At 39.7% G+C, this 14194-nt stretch overlaps 1 protein-coding gene across 2 annotated transcripts in view; it reads left to right on the forward strand.

Annotated features, from left to right (window-relative positions):
• The window catches only part of SHANK2 (SH3 and multiple ankyrin repeat domains 2), a 407070-nt gene that overhangs the window by 190014 nt on the left and 202862 nt on the right, over positions 1 to 14194 (forward strand). For both annotated transcript variants that reach the window (XM_054200512.1, XM_054200513.1), the window contains one exon: positions 9831 to 9944. In XM_054200512.1, coding sequence (XP_054056487.1) covers positions 9831 to 9944 — 114 coding nt within the window. The remainder of the gene's footprint in view (positions 1 to 9830; positions 9945 to 14194) is intronic.

Raw genomic sequence — 14194 nt, forward strand, 5'->3', positions numbered from 1 at the left:
GAAAATGTAAACTAAACAAAATGGTCTTGTATTAATAGGATATTACGTAGCCTGTACAAAAATATCTGCTTTATTTTTAGTTGTTAGTCATTCATACTGACATCACTTGTGTGTCTGCCACTCATGAGAGAAGGGCCATGGCTCTTGTAAAAATAAATCTGATATCTTTATTTGCACAAGAACAACCTGAAAACATAAATGAAAAAGAGTTAGCTTCATTCCTCATTGAAACATTTTTCACAGATTTTGTTTCTTTCTTCATTGTATATCCAGAAGTCCATAGCAGTAAATCTGCCACAATCCAAACACACACACACATCTATAATGTAAAGTATCTGTGAAATGTATTTTAATCAGCTTTTGTGTTGCTAAATTTAATTCTTAAACTGGAAATTGAATGGCCTCTTTTATAACCAAACTCGGGTGTGTGAAGAGAATGTGATGCTCCAAAGTTCTTTGTGAGCGAAGAATTAGCGGTTTTCTGTGTCACGAAGCTAAAGACTACAGACGTATCCCTGCATCCCCGAGGAGGTTCCCTGTGATTCAGGTCTGCACCAGCACACCGTGCTGGACAGGCAACAGGTCAACACGGGGCAGACAATCTCCAGACACTTAGAAACAAAACAATCAAAACTGTTTTCAGTATCTATGTTAACATTAAAACATACCTGAAATGCATATGAATTACCCCTCACTGACCTAGAAAGAAGAAACCCGCATGGTTGCCTGATTCAAATACCTAGAGAACTTTTGAAACTCACCCTGCTCACAGTTTTGTTTTTCTTGTCTTTCTATGTGTTTTTCTTACAGCGTTTCCGTTTACCATGTGACTTCTAGTTATTTCTTCCAGTTTTTAGGTCCCAGAGCACAGTATCGCATGTCCATAGGTGGCTTCCAACTGTAAATTTTTACTTTCCTCTCTTATTTTTGTTGCCTGCCCTGATGTTACGGTCTACGGTCTCCCCTCTTTCACCTGGAAGGCCAACAGAACACAGGGCTAGTTCTGGAAAATGCTGTTTCATAGAATCATAGAATGGTTAGAGTTGGAAGGGACCTTAAAGATCATCCAGTGCCACCCCCTGCCCTGGGCAGGGACACCTCCCACCAGCCCAGGTTGCTCCACGCCCTGTCCAACCTGGCCTTGAACCCCTCCAGGGATGGGGCAGCCACAGCTTCTCTGGGCAACCTGGGCCAGGGGCTCACCACCAAGTCAAGAATTCTTCCTCAGATCTCATCCAAATCTCCCCTCTTTCAGCTTAAAATCCTTCCCCCTCGTCCCACAGCTCCCCTCCCCGCTCCAGAGTCCCTCCCCAGCTTTCCTGGAGCCCCTTGAGGGACTGGAAGGGGCTGGAAGGTCTCCCCGGAGCCTTCTCTTCTCCAGGCTGAACCCCCCCAGCTCTCTCAGCCTGTCCTCCCAGCAGAGGGGCTCCAGCCCTCCCAGCATCTCCGGGGCCTCCTCTGGCCCCGCTCCAACAGCTCCGTGTCCTTCTGCTGTTGGTGCCCCAGTGCTGGAGGCAGCACTGCAGGGGGGTCTCACAGAGCGGAGCAGAGGGGCAGAATCCCCCCCTCGCCCCCCTGCCCACGCTGCTGGGGATGCAGCCCAGGCTGCGGGGGCTTCCTGCGCTGCGAGCGCACATTGCGCTCTTAATGTGATTAAACAAATTTTCTAATTGCTAGTATCTAGAAAAATGGGGATTTGTTTCAGTATCTCAGATATGCTCCAACAGACTTCTTCATGAACTTTCTGAGATGCCTCCTGTGCAGGCACGGTCTGCACATCTGAGAGGAGTTTACCGCCACCGAGGTCTGTTCTCATTCTCCGGGGTCAGAGAAGTGGTAGCAATTCAGTCATAGTGATTCAAGCATCTGTTCTAGGCAGAAAGTCGGTAGCTCTCAGGATTAGAAATATTGACCCTTGCAACGTGGCTTTCATTTCAGTGTGCTCTCAGCCAGTAGGGCAATCCAAATATATCGCTAACATTTTCATTTCTTGTGAAATCTACTTGTAAGTCATTTTGAAAAAGAAAGATTATTAAACCCCTGCTGTGCTTGAAGATATTGCCAACAGACAGTGCTTGTGGGCAGAAGGAAAGTTGTTCTCCCAGGCTTTTGTACTTGTTAGATTAGTAAATAAAATACTGGAAAGGAAAGTGCCTCAGAAACGCTGTTTCGTTTCTTCAAGAGCATCTTGTACCTTATGTGAATAAGTATGGCAGCAAAATTTAACCTAAGAGGTTTGCATGAGCATTGTTTTGCTACTCCTTTATGTGAAGGATGAAATTAGTGTGAAATGGAATATTAATCTTGCTCAGATTCATTGGTCTGTTTTGCTTCCTTACTGTCTCCTGACTCGATCGGTTTGATTTAAATTCCTGACATAAATAATTATGACTCATCGCAGATAATAACCTAACTCATTTCTTCGAGTTGCTCGCATCTGAAGAGCAGGAGTGAGTTGTGCTTCAAACTGATATATCGAAGTGTTGTAACAAAGACACGGCCTTGCTCCCGCTCGCTTCGCTGTCAAGGCTGCAAGAAAGTGATTAGGAAATAAGACCATCCACAGATACCTGTCATTTTAGCTCTGGATTACTTAAAGCCAGCCTTCCTTCTGAAGTCAGCAACTGGCCTGAAATATTCAGGAGACAGGGAGAACCAGAAGCCTGAGAGGAGCTATGAGTGGTGTAATCCAACACAGTAGTGCAGGCTCCAGATCTGGTTTGGGGCATCTTCTCAGATTAATGCTCTCTGCTCTGCATTCCCCTGACCTCTGGCTTGAGCGTCGTGGAGAAGAGCAAACTTGATTCTGTCCACACCTTCCTCGACAGGGATGGCGATCAGTGTTACAAACAGATGGATTTTTCCAACGCTGGATTTGAATTTCTGTCCAAACTTCAGATCAGCACAGAACATTGGTTTCTTATGCTGTTTTTCTCTCTCCTCCACCTTCCCCAAGCTATTTGAGAGACACCCAAATAAAAAAGATGATCTTCATAGAAAGTTGTTGGCAAAGGTTAAAAAAGAAAAAGAAAAAAAATACAGGGCCAAATCTTGAACAGCGCAGCTCATTCAGTTTTATTTCAATTGAGCCCTATTTCCTTAGATTTAGAGGATTATGTGCAGATTATTGTATTTGTACATTTTGACGTAGTGAGTAGTTGCTCTGTTAATAGTCACCATCATCTTCTCATCCCAAGGTCCTTTCCTAAACATTGCTTGTTTGCACTGTAGAAAGTAGAGGTGATAAAAGATAAAAAGCTGTTTTTTATCCAAGATCTAGCCTGTCATTGACTGGGGCCATGGTGGTTGGGTGGTTTGGGTGCTGTGACATGCACCCAAAAGCTGAAGCTAAGGCTCCTTAGTCTTACCATCTGCTTGCAGATGTGATGGGACGCAACCAGGAGATGTGCACTAAGGGTATGGCAGTTAGACTCTGAGGAGAAGTAAGATGATTAAATACTGAATTACAGGCAGGTAAGGTAGCTTTCCAGGTTAACCAGCAGTCAATTGCATTACAGAAAGGTCAACTCCTTGAAGCCACTGTTGGATCACACTTTTATTTTGGAGGCAAAACTGGAAGTTCAATGTAAGTGTAAGAAGTGAGGAATATTTGCTGTCCATGTTATTTCCCTATTTTGGTTTCTCCGTGAGGTCCCACAGTCCAAGGTGGGAAAGAACCGCTGAAATTTGCTTCTCCACTAAAAGAAATGTCTGTGGAGCCGCAGCGGAATGTGACTGCTCGGGTCAATTATACAAAATCATTAACTGCAGATACAGAAGGCTTTCCTTCCAGATTGTACGTGGCCTGCACAAGAACATTTTCTACGTGGCAGCTGGGGCGCAGTCACTTGTTTGCATGCTGGAGGCCTTAATGTGGTTGTCATCAGGGCGATAGACAATGACTTCCGTTCCAGTCCTGTTGCGCTGATCTCGAGTTATGTCAGTCTCTCTTGATTAAGTATTTGAAAGCCAGAAACGCTCTGCCCATAAGGCAGAACAGACACATCCTGTTCATCATTAACCACATTAATCACAGGAGGGATATCTATCAGGAGCAAGTAGGGAGAGATAAAGAAATAGAGTAAAATTGAAACTCAAACCGGATTTTAAGAAAAATATCTCTCTTTAAGGGAGAGCACGATTAAGTTGTGACTTGTGCTGACCTTCATTTGCGTTGTGTGTTTGAGTCAAGTTGCGCTTCAGATGCAGAGAACGGTCACTGCACAGTACTTGTCTCTTCATGTTCTTTTCGATTTTCCTGGTTCCATGCAAAAATAGATCGAACATTGACTTTTTCTTTACAATGGTCCGTATACTTAGAAAATCAGTTGCCATTACAACTGAAGGTTAGGAACATACATTTTTTTTTAAGTTGTAACCATTTTAGGGGCATTTTAAGCAAAATTGTTTTTATCATTGCATAGAATATCTGTCATTTGGAAGCTCTCCTTCCAAAAGGCAAATAATTCTGAAAACTTACATCAGGCAACAGATATTTCTACAGGAGAAAAGCCTAAGTTATAACCTTAAGTGTTTCTGAGAGAAAGAAGTTAGGGCTCTACTCACTGGAAATCAAAAATCTACTTTGTTTTAAAAAAGCAAATCCAGAAGATTGTTACATCATTACATTAGGAAATACATTAGGAAAAAATTCTTCCCAGAAAGAGCGGTCAGACACTGGAATAGGCTGCCCAGGGAGGTGGTGGAGTCACCATCCCTGGAGGTGTTTAAGACTCGTTTAGATGTGGTGTTGGGGGATATGGTGTAAGGGGGAACTTCGTAGAGCGGGGTTGACGGTTGGACTCGATGATCCCAAGGGTCTTTTCCAACCTAAATGATTCTATGATCAGGACACAAACCCAGAGTTCAGATTTGCGCTGAACCTTTCTTAGGTAAAATTCAAGTGAAAACCCTTTGTATTCCGTTAGGTAAATGGCATTTGTTATCAATAACAGAACAGTGGAATCAAGGTAAATAAGGTATTCATGCTGCAGTTTGAATGGAAGGGACACTGTCACCATCCCTTTCAGGTTAAGAATGAAATACTGAAATTTTCTGCTTTCTACTGTGTGGTCTAGAGGGCTTTCAGGTGACATAATTCCACATCTCACTAAGACTATTGAGATCTTCAGCTGCTCTTGATTAGCAGATACAACTTTTACTTCTAGCTCTCTTAGTTCTTGTATCAGCATGGGCTAGTTCAGCTGCGAGATTTTTCAATGGATTTTCAGCCTTACTTTATATTTTCTTGCCATTCTGTTAAATTTTCTTTTTCTCCTGGTTGTAGAAATGTTCTTCTCTTTCCAGAAGATGATGTGTCATTCCCAATCAGTATAATTACTTCTTTTCCCAGGAAAGAAGAATGCAGTTTATACAAGGACCAAAAAGTGATTCTAGATATTACAAAGACATTTCAGATGTATCCTGTAGCAGCTGTAAAGACGATGGCCTGAATTTGTCTGTAAATTGCATTGACGTTTTTGGAAATAAGGATACCTAGAATAATTCACTCATTGAAACGTCAACATCGCAAGGAATTTAGAAATAGTACGCACCATCATTTGATGGAAAAATAGAGTATATTTCTTGATTGTGGTATAATGAGGGGGGCTGTAATGTGGAAGAATAAAACTTCTTTGTTGCTTAGATTAAAGTGATTTTTTGATAGTGTATTGAGTAATTGAGCTGTTTGAGATGAGTATCTTACATTAGTATTAGTTAAAATACGTACATTTTCAATAAACTTAGAGAAGTTGCATGAGGCAAAACATCCTGTGCTCGATTGGTACTGTATGTAATTTTCTTGTGTTTTTCTCGGGATTTTGGCAAAGCAGACGCTGCCTAATATCAAGTATAATACTTTAAAGACATTAAAATACAAGATCTAGGTTGGCACCTGTCAATATATGTTTTGCTGGTACTCAGTTGTTTGGTATTTGTCCAATTTTGATTTGCAGTTTTGTTCATATAATTGAACGTAATTCTTGTTTTAAACTCTACTTCTGCTGTGAAAGAGACTTACCAGGATTCACGATGTTACTAGAACCTTAATTTTACTCTTATAACAGCAGAGTCTTTTTGTAATTCCTGTTGTGTGTAAAGAGACTCTGGCCTGCTCTTGCCATAGCAACCACATCTTTTGTTTTTACTAAAAGCAAAAGGAAAAAAAAAAAACTCAAAATGATAAAGCTTAATTATTAATTTTGGGAAAGTTATCCTTTGATTTACCATTGTTATGTCCTTCAGAAGGGAAAACTTTGATTGGAAAATCTCTTGCTGGTACCAAATTATCTATTACGGTGTGTCTCTTAAGCACTATTGTGAGAGGGAAAAGACAGAAATTAAGGCCTTATTCTAAAAAAACATTAATGGGTACAAAAGATCAATTGTATTTTTTGATTTATCGTCTAAGTTCCCAGTTACCCACGTTGGAATAGGTGATGTGTTGCCAGTTTTTATGGATATGTAGATTATTATGGCTTTGGCTCCTGCTGCAGAATTTCTTATTAATGGCGCCACCTGAGATATGTTAGAAAGATTATTTCAGGTGTTTTGGTGGTGCAGAACCATCTAGATCTCAGCTTCTACATTTTGAGTATGAGGCCACGTGTGCTTATCCTCCATCTCGCCAAGTATTTGTCTCTGTCTCTGCACGTCAGCTCTACCCCTGGCTACCCCACCTTTGCCTCTTGGGTCATCTTCGTGCCTCTTGCAGTCCCATCCGTCTTTCCCTGCCTTTCTTGGCACCCATAATGATGTTTTTCTTTAATTGTAAGCCCGAAGGTACTGTCGATTTCGTTGTAGGTGTAATCTCTAGGCAGGCTTGAACCAGAATTGTGAAGGCTGGCTGCATTCTCCTTTCCATAGACGTTGTGTCTTCAGGCAGGTCTATGTGTATTTTTGCTTTACTCTTGCTATTAGTAATTTCTAATATTTAATAATTCCTGTACTAATGATCTGAAGCGGGACTGGCTTTGCTCTGTAGTAATCGCTTTTTACCGTGCACACACAGATAGACTTAGAAAGCAAATCTCTTTTCCCATCTTGATTTGGATGACTTATCAGCTGCTCCTACCATAAACACATGAAATTACTCTAAGGGTGTGAAATACCCAACTTCCTTCTTACACTGCAAATGCTTTTTGGAGATGGAAATATCCATGTAATTTGGAGCGTCAAAATAGCAGATGTGACAGATTAATAAAATAGCGAAGTAGGGAAGTCTTTCTCAATTTCTAAGTAGTTTTTGTTCTCCCCGTCGTGCCAGTTTGTGGAGTGAAATCAGGACTGAGATTCAGTGCTGAAAACTCTCCTCAGAAAAAACAAATTACTTGAAATAGGAGTTTTTCACTGCCTCACGTTTTGACATTCCTTTTGGCTGGAGTCCTATGCTCACTTTTACGATTTGAAGTTAAATCAATGTGCAATAGGATCCTACAATAATTATAATATCTAGATATGCTATTAATTAATTTTTCCTACTTCCTTATCTCATATATAAGAAATGCACTCTACTCTTATGTGAACACAGGTTGCGTTGTTAAAAATATAGTGGAAGCTGACGAATACCCAATATCTATTGGATGAGTGAATAGGCTTCTATTTTATGTAACATTGAATTATCGCATTGACACTGTGTGTGAATGTGCACAGGTTTTAAACATTTTCAGGATCAACTGGAATTTATCAACATATTTTTCATTAATTATGCCCCAAACGTATGTTTATTACTATTTTTGTTTATGTAATATTTATCTTATTAATACAATTAAAGCGCAGATCTGACTTTTTCATTTTTGCTTGCATTTAAATGTAGACATGAAATATTTTCTGCTTATGTTATATTAACAGGTGTTAGGTAACTAAAAGAAAAGGCACGCTAAAATTTTTTTACTCAGCTTAAGCCTCACCGTAGAGTTGTTGGTGTCTTCCAAGGTCAGTGTCCTCCCCCGTTATCCCATAACTACCTGGGTAGGTAGGTATAGGTTTCCCTATATATGCCAGAAAGGTGCTTGCTAAATTGGGCATTTGGGACCCATCCAGGTGGAGGATTTTGCCTTAATGGATCTATTTCCTGGGGCTTAATATGTATTTCTTATTGACAGTGGTGTGTAAATATGCAGTTCATGAAATCTGTCTCTGAATTTACTACATTAAAAGAGTTAAAACTGACACATTTAAAAGCGTTTTTCTGTCAAATAGATATTAGGCATATATAGATATGTTAATAGATATCCATGCTCCATAAGTAATGCCACAAATAGCTTAGGGTTGCGTTAATGAAAAACTAGGTAAACATTTAATTTCAAATGCAGTTTCACAGATCTCGGTGTGTCAAACCAGACTCCTTACCACCTCCTTAGAATTAACAAGATTTATTTTTTTTTTTAGCCTATCATTGATTTGATTTTCATCTTACTCTATAGACGAGCAAATCAAGTTCAAATTCAATGCATTGAGTCTCAGCAGTTCGACTGATACAGAATTCAGTTGCAGTCAGGCTCAGGAACTATGATTTTAAAGCCTGATAAGGGATGTTTTAACAGCGCAAAGAGCGCTTGTGTTGGAAATCATCAAAGGAGCTCTGAGCAAGTTAATATCCCTGCCATACTGAAATACCCTGCAGAGAGATTATCCTAGGTCTTGAAAACCGTATGCGTATGTTAGCAAGGAGATGTGCTTTGGGCTAATTAGCCTTGATTTTCAGCAGGGCCAGTTAGCTTGGCCGGCCCAGCTAGCGCTCCGCTAAGGAGCTCTGCTGCTTCGACTTCCGCAGGCTGGTTTTTGGTGGCTCAGGGACCTCTCCACCCAACATCGTGTTTTGTACAGACGTCCTCTGAGGACCTGTGTGGTACGACTGGGCTACCTTCCCAATCAACCTATTTAGAAGAGCTAACCGTGTGTTTGTTAATCTATAATATCACCTTTGCTCCAATATTAATGTATGTTTTTAATAGTACATTCCTGTTCTTTTAATATACATTAAACATACAGTGATTTGTAGGAACTTCTATAAAGTTAATTTAAACATAATACTCGCAAGTATTTAGGATCCTTTCATTGTTGTAATTCAACTCCACTTGTTTACTGGTAAAAACATAACATTGTTGTTCTGCAGCCTTTTCTCACAGTCCTTGTTGAGTCCTAAGATTAACATCAAGATAATTAGAACAGGAAGAAGATTTTTCTCCTATTGGTAATCATTCTTCTCCCTGTTGTTGTTGTCTTCTACCGAGAAAAATCACTGAAATGTTTCAGAAGCATCTACATTGTGCATCGCACCTATGGGATATTCAAGTGTTTGCTGGGTACTCAAACCATTAAATCTTATTACTCGACCTACATTACAAATCTCTGGAGCTACCCACTAAATAAAATAGCACGTTTCCTTGGGAAGTAGAAAATATATGAGATATCAAAATATGTATTATTAAAATGCAATTTCGTTGTGGGTTCAGTTTGACAATGGGTTGAGCACGTCAGCTTAATTTGAACAGACAAGACAAATTTTTTTGGTCTGAGAATGACAATGCATTTGTGTCTGATAAAAGCAGTGATGAGAAAACGGAAAATGGAAAGAATTATGTGAGGGCCAAGGAAACTTGTGACACAAATAAATTTGGGAAGAGGTTCCAAAGGCTGATCGGGGAGGGTCGCATGTAAAGGTTACTCTGTGCCCACGTTTTGGGTACCAGCATTTGAGTTCTTGTACAATGTTTGCTTTTACCAACACAGTATTAAATTATTACTGAACGTATTATGTAACTAATCTTGGGGTTTCCAGGAGAAGAGAAAAAACTCTAACGCTTCCTCTGTCTCTCTCTATTTAGTTTTAAGCATCGGCGAAGGTGGATTCTGGGAAGGCAGCACCCGGGGACATATCGGATGGTTTCCAGCAGAATGCGTTGAAGAAGTTCAGTGTAAACCAAATGAAAGCAAACCAGGTAATCACATCAAGTTCCTGTTGACTCCTAACGATGACAAATGCCGTGTGGCTGTCCGAGCAGAGAGGCAGCCCAAACAGTAATGCGTTATACAGCAGGGCATTTGTGCCACGCTATAAACTGGAGAATTAAATAATGCTGAGCTGCGGAATTAAAAAATAAAGATGGGTTTATTGATGGGATTTTACTGGATGCTGTCCAAGCAAACGGCCTTTCTCATGAGGGACTGTGCTGTGAAGTGCTGTGAAAGCTTTTACACAGAACTGTACGCAGACATTTTGTTTTATTTTCTTATAGTATGGGAAAACGGCTAATGAGACAATTAAATAATGGAAGAAAAACTGATCAGTCATCTCCCAATCTGAGGTAGTCAGACAATGTATTTAGATCTTGTTCATAGCAATAGGGTTCCCGCTGTTGACCTTGTACTAAATTTTAGAGGCGGTGTCCATTAGTGGGATGTCCCCTATACGTCCTTACTGGTGACAAAGGAAATAGAATCCGCCTTTATCACACACTTGTAAGTAAGCGAAACACAAGTGACTTTAGGCAAGGAGCCTTTACAGTCCTGGTATAATAAAAGAAAAAGAAACGTACGTTGAAGCATGTTATTTTAAGAATTACTTACCATCTCATAATTTCTCTGCTTTTACCAATTAAGATAGGAGGACATCCTCTCTAATTAAAAGCTCATTATAAATGAGAATATAATTAATGTTCTCCAGGAGTTTATGCTGTTTTAAATTAACTATTGATGTGGTTTGGATCTGTGATGTATTGATTAAGAACTTTTGGCATTGCACAGACAATATGCTAAAATTTATGCATCGGATCATTCATTCAAAAAACATTATTCTTTTATGTATGTCACTATAAATTGCGCAGGTATACTTTGCTTTTTCCTTTATGCCTACTGTATGGATATGATAGAACGGAATAGAACGCACTGGACAAGATAATAGTGCCAGAGTAGTAAGGATTTGGAAAAAATTATAATATTTGATAAGTATTTTAATTTCATCCATTATAATGGGAGCTGTGGCAAGATGAAATAGAGTTCAGGGGATGAGCCGAAGAGGAGGCGAAAGGTTAGCTTTTGTAATATGAAAACTTCAAAAGAATAAGGGAATGAGGCATCAGGGACACTGCTCTAGACAACTAAACACTGTGTGAACAGGTTACGCTTCCTTTTCTATTTCCCTTTTGAGAGAGAAAAAGAGAAGGAGGCAAAACCAGATCTAATATTTGGAGAGAATGGATTTAGGTTCCGAGAACAGAGAGAGGATGGTTGGATAACTCTTCAAAGGGCTTAAGAGCGAATCAGAATTTAAAGGAGGAGGAGTATTGAACCAGAGGAAAGTTGGATTTGGCAAATCCAGAAGCCGTGCAGTTCTCAAATACTAGATGTACAGAGAGGATAACAAGTTGCAATTCTAGTGGAATTTCATTCGTTGGGAAACATTGTGGAAGACAAATGAATGCAGTCAGTGTGCAGCATGAGCTGGTGAAGAGCCGCCTGTCAGCTGTTCTGAAGATCCTTCAATAAAACCTTGTGAGCACTCGATGGAAAGACTTCAGAAAGATGGAGGCTTTATAAGTCATCACAAACACCTTTCTTGAGTCTGTCATGGCAGCTCTGCATTAAATGTGAATCGTGCATTTATCACCAAATCTGAAGAAAATTCTTGGGGGGGGCATTAAGTGAAGTTCTAAAATAACGAAGGGAGTTTTGCATCTCCTTTAGGGGTTTTGAAGAAAAAGTAACCAAACCAGTTTGTCGCAGATCCTTAGAGATCTTATCGAGAAATACCATAGGAGGTAAATTCAGTATATGACACGATTGCTTTAATATATGACAAGATTGTTTTCGAGCAAAAATTTCTTTGATCATTCAAAGGAAAATGAAAATTAAGGAAAAAAAAAATTGTTACAAGAACAGCAAAAGGATTACCAAAGCTGGAAATGTTAAAAGAATATAAACAGAAACATCTTACAATTTGTCTGGCATGAAATTATGAAAACTTTTGTTATGTGTCTGGCAAAACACCAGAGCATTTACTGTAATTTCACCTATTACATACTATTGTCTTTCCGATTGTTTTCCTATTTGTTTATAGAGTAGTGTGAATAACAATGTTAACATAGCTAAAGACTTTGAATGTACCATTCTTCTACTCTAAAAAAGATGACGATATAATTAAATAAGGACAAAATGGGCACATTTTCTATACCTTTGGACTTGTGCGCTCACATGTTTTGCTGGGCTGTCTTGAAAAATGTGCTGTGCCCAGAAGGCACAAAGGAGGTACGGTGCTTCTCTGTGGAATGCGATGGAGCTGTGAGTACGAAATACATGAAATCCACAGTATGTGCCGTATTATTATAGAAATACGGTATGGACTGAAAGCAGCCGATCACTGAATCGCTCTTTGCAGTTAACTTCCCTCCCTTTGCAGAGGAAACAATGGAAATGAGAGAGGAGAGCTTTATAAGCAAAAAAAAACCAGCCAGTGCTCCCTCTGAGTATGAATGCAAAAGTAATTTAGAAAAATGCATTAAGCGTGGTGAAATGATTAGAAATTAAATTAGGTCTGCTGGGATCGCTGAAGGAACATCAGCTGAGAAACATCACAAACTTGTGCGAGTTGCAAGAATTTGCATCGCGGACTTTGCAAAGCAAAGAACTTCTTATGATAATGATTTGGAAAGTAGATCATCTTAATGTGTAGGAAATGAATCTCAAACTCAGCCTTTTCCACACCAGCACCACAGTAACGGTTCTTTCCTATAAATGAGATTTAGGAACATTTCTTCAAACAGCTTCCGTTTGCTATTAAGTTTGAATAATTGTGTTTAATAGTAGCTTGTCATTTGCGTGCCATGAATGAAAGAAAGAGGAATAGTTCTTGGAAAAAACAAACCACAATTAAACACTACGTGCCCAGTAAATCTGGCGGGCAGGTGTTTTGTGTCATGCTGATGTATAATCTCACTTCTAAGACAAGATCCATTTTCTGGGAACTTCATTGCCATCCCGACTGTTCTCTGGAATAGGCAGTTCAGAACAGCACCTGGTTCCCGTGGTCTCTTCAAAGATACCATGCTAGCTTGGCAACTTCTGTTTTCCAAAAAAAAATCATGTTAACTGGCATTAATTCTATATCCCTTCTTTAATCCTTCATTAATTGAGACTTGTAGGAATTATTCCATTATTTTGCTAGGATTGATGCCAGGCTTACAGGCTTTTAATTATCCAGGTTGTCTCATTTGCCCTTTAACAGCACTGGCACAGGACCCGCTGCCTTTCACTCTTAAGAAGTTTCCTTGGCATTTTGAGATCTAATGAAAAAAGAACAATGACAAAGGAAATCATTATCAGAGGTCTGCTAAGGTCTTTTGCCTGCTTTTAAAAAATTCTTGGACACAAAACCATTGTACCATCTCATTTTAAAAAGTGTCGCCTTTAGTAGCCAGTTTTTAACATTCTCCAGAATTATTCTTAGAATGAAAGTATTCCTTCAGGTGAGATTGATACAACCTCTTGGTTTTTCCCTGTACAAACACAGAACACGAATGTTACATATTTCTTCTTTCTCATTGACAGTTTTCCTCTGTTATTCAGTAATGAACCTTAAATGTCTTTGTATTCCTAAATATGTGAAAATACACTGCTTTTTTGCTAACGTGTTCTGGGTGAATGGAAGAAAGTTCTGTGCGGGAGAAGCTTGATTCGTGTAAGATCCAAGTTCACTGAAATCTATGCAAATGTGAGGCACTACCTGGGGTTAGCAGGCATCTTAACAGGATTTATTAGCTACGTGCCGTTGGTGCTGCAGAGGATCACAGGTCATCTTGGATCTCTGGCAGCAGCAGTTTCCATCCACTGAGAACACACTGTGTGACAAAGCTTTGTCTAATTTTTCTACCTGTAAAAAAATAAAAGGGCAAGACTTTTCATTTTACCAGTTTGTTCTCCCCTTAGAATTCATTATCCTTCTTAAAATAGTAAGAATTCCTACCTAGTACCTTCCAATGGAAAATGGGAAGAATCTCTCGCCCATAAAATCATAGAATCTTCATGGTTGGAAGGGACCTTTGAGATCATCGAGTCCAACCAAACAACCTACGATCTCTGCCACTAGAGCATGCCCTGAAGTGCCACATCTAGACGTTCCTTAAACACCTCTAGGGATGGTGACTCAACCCCCTCCCTGGGCAGGCTGTCCCAGTGCCTGACCACTCTTTCAGTA

This window comes from Rissa tridactyla, chromosome 4 (genome assembly GCF_028500815.1).
Source record: "Rissa tridactyla isolate bRisTri1 chromosome 4, bRisTri1.patW.cur.20221130, whole genome shotgun sequence".
NCBI classification, from domain to species: Eukaryota; Metazoa; Chordata; class Aves; order Charadriiformes; family Laridae; genus Rissa; species Rissa tridactyla.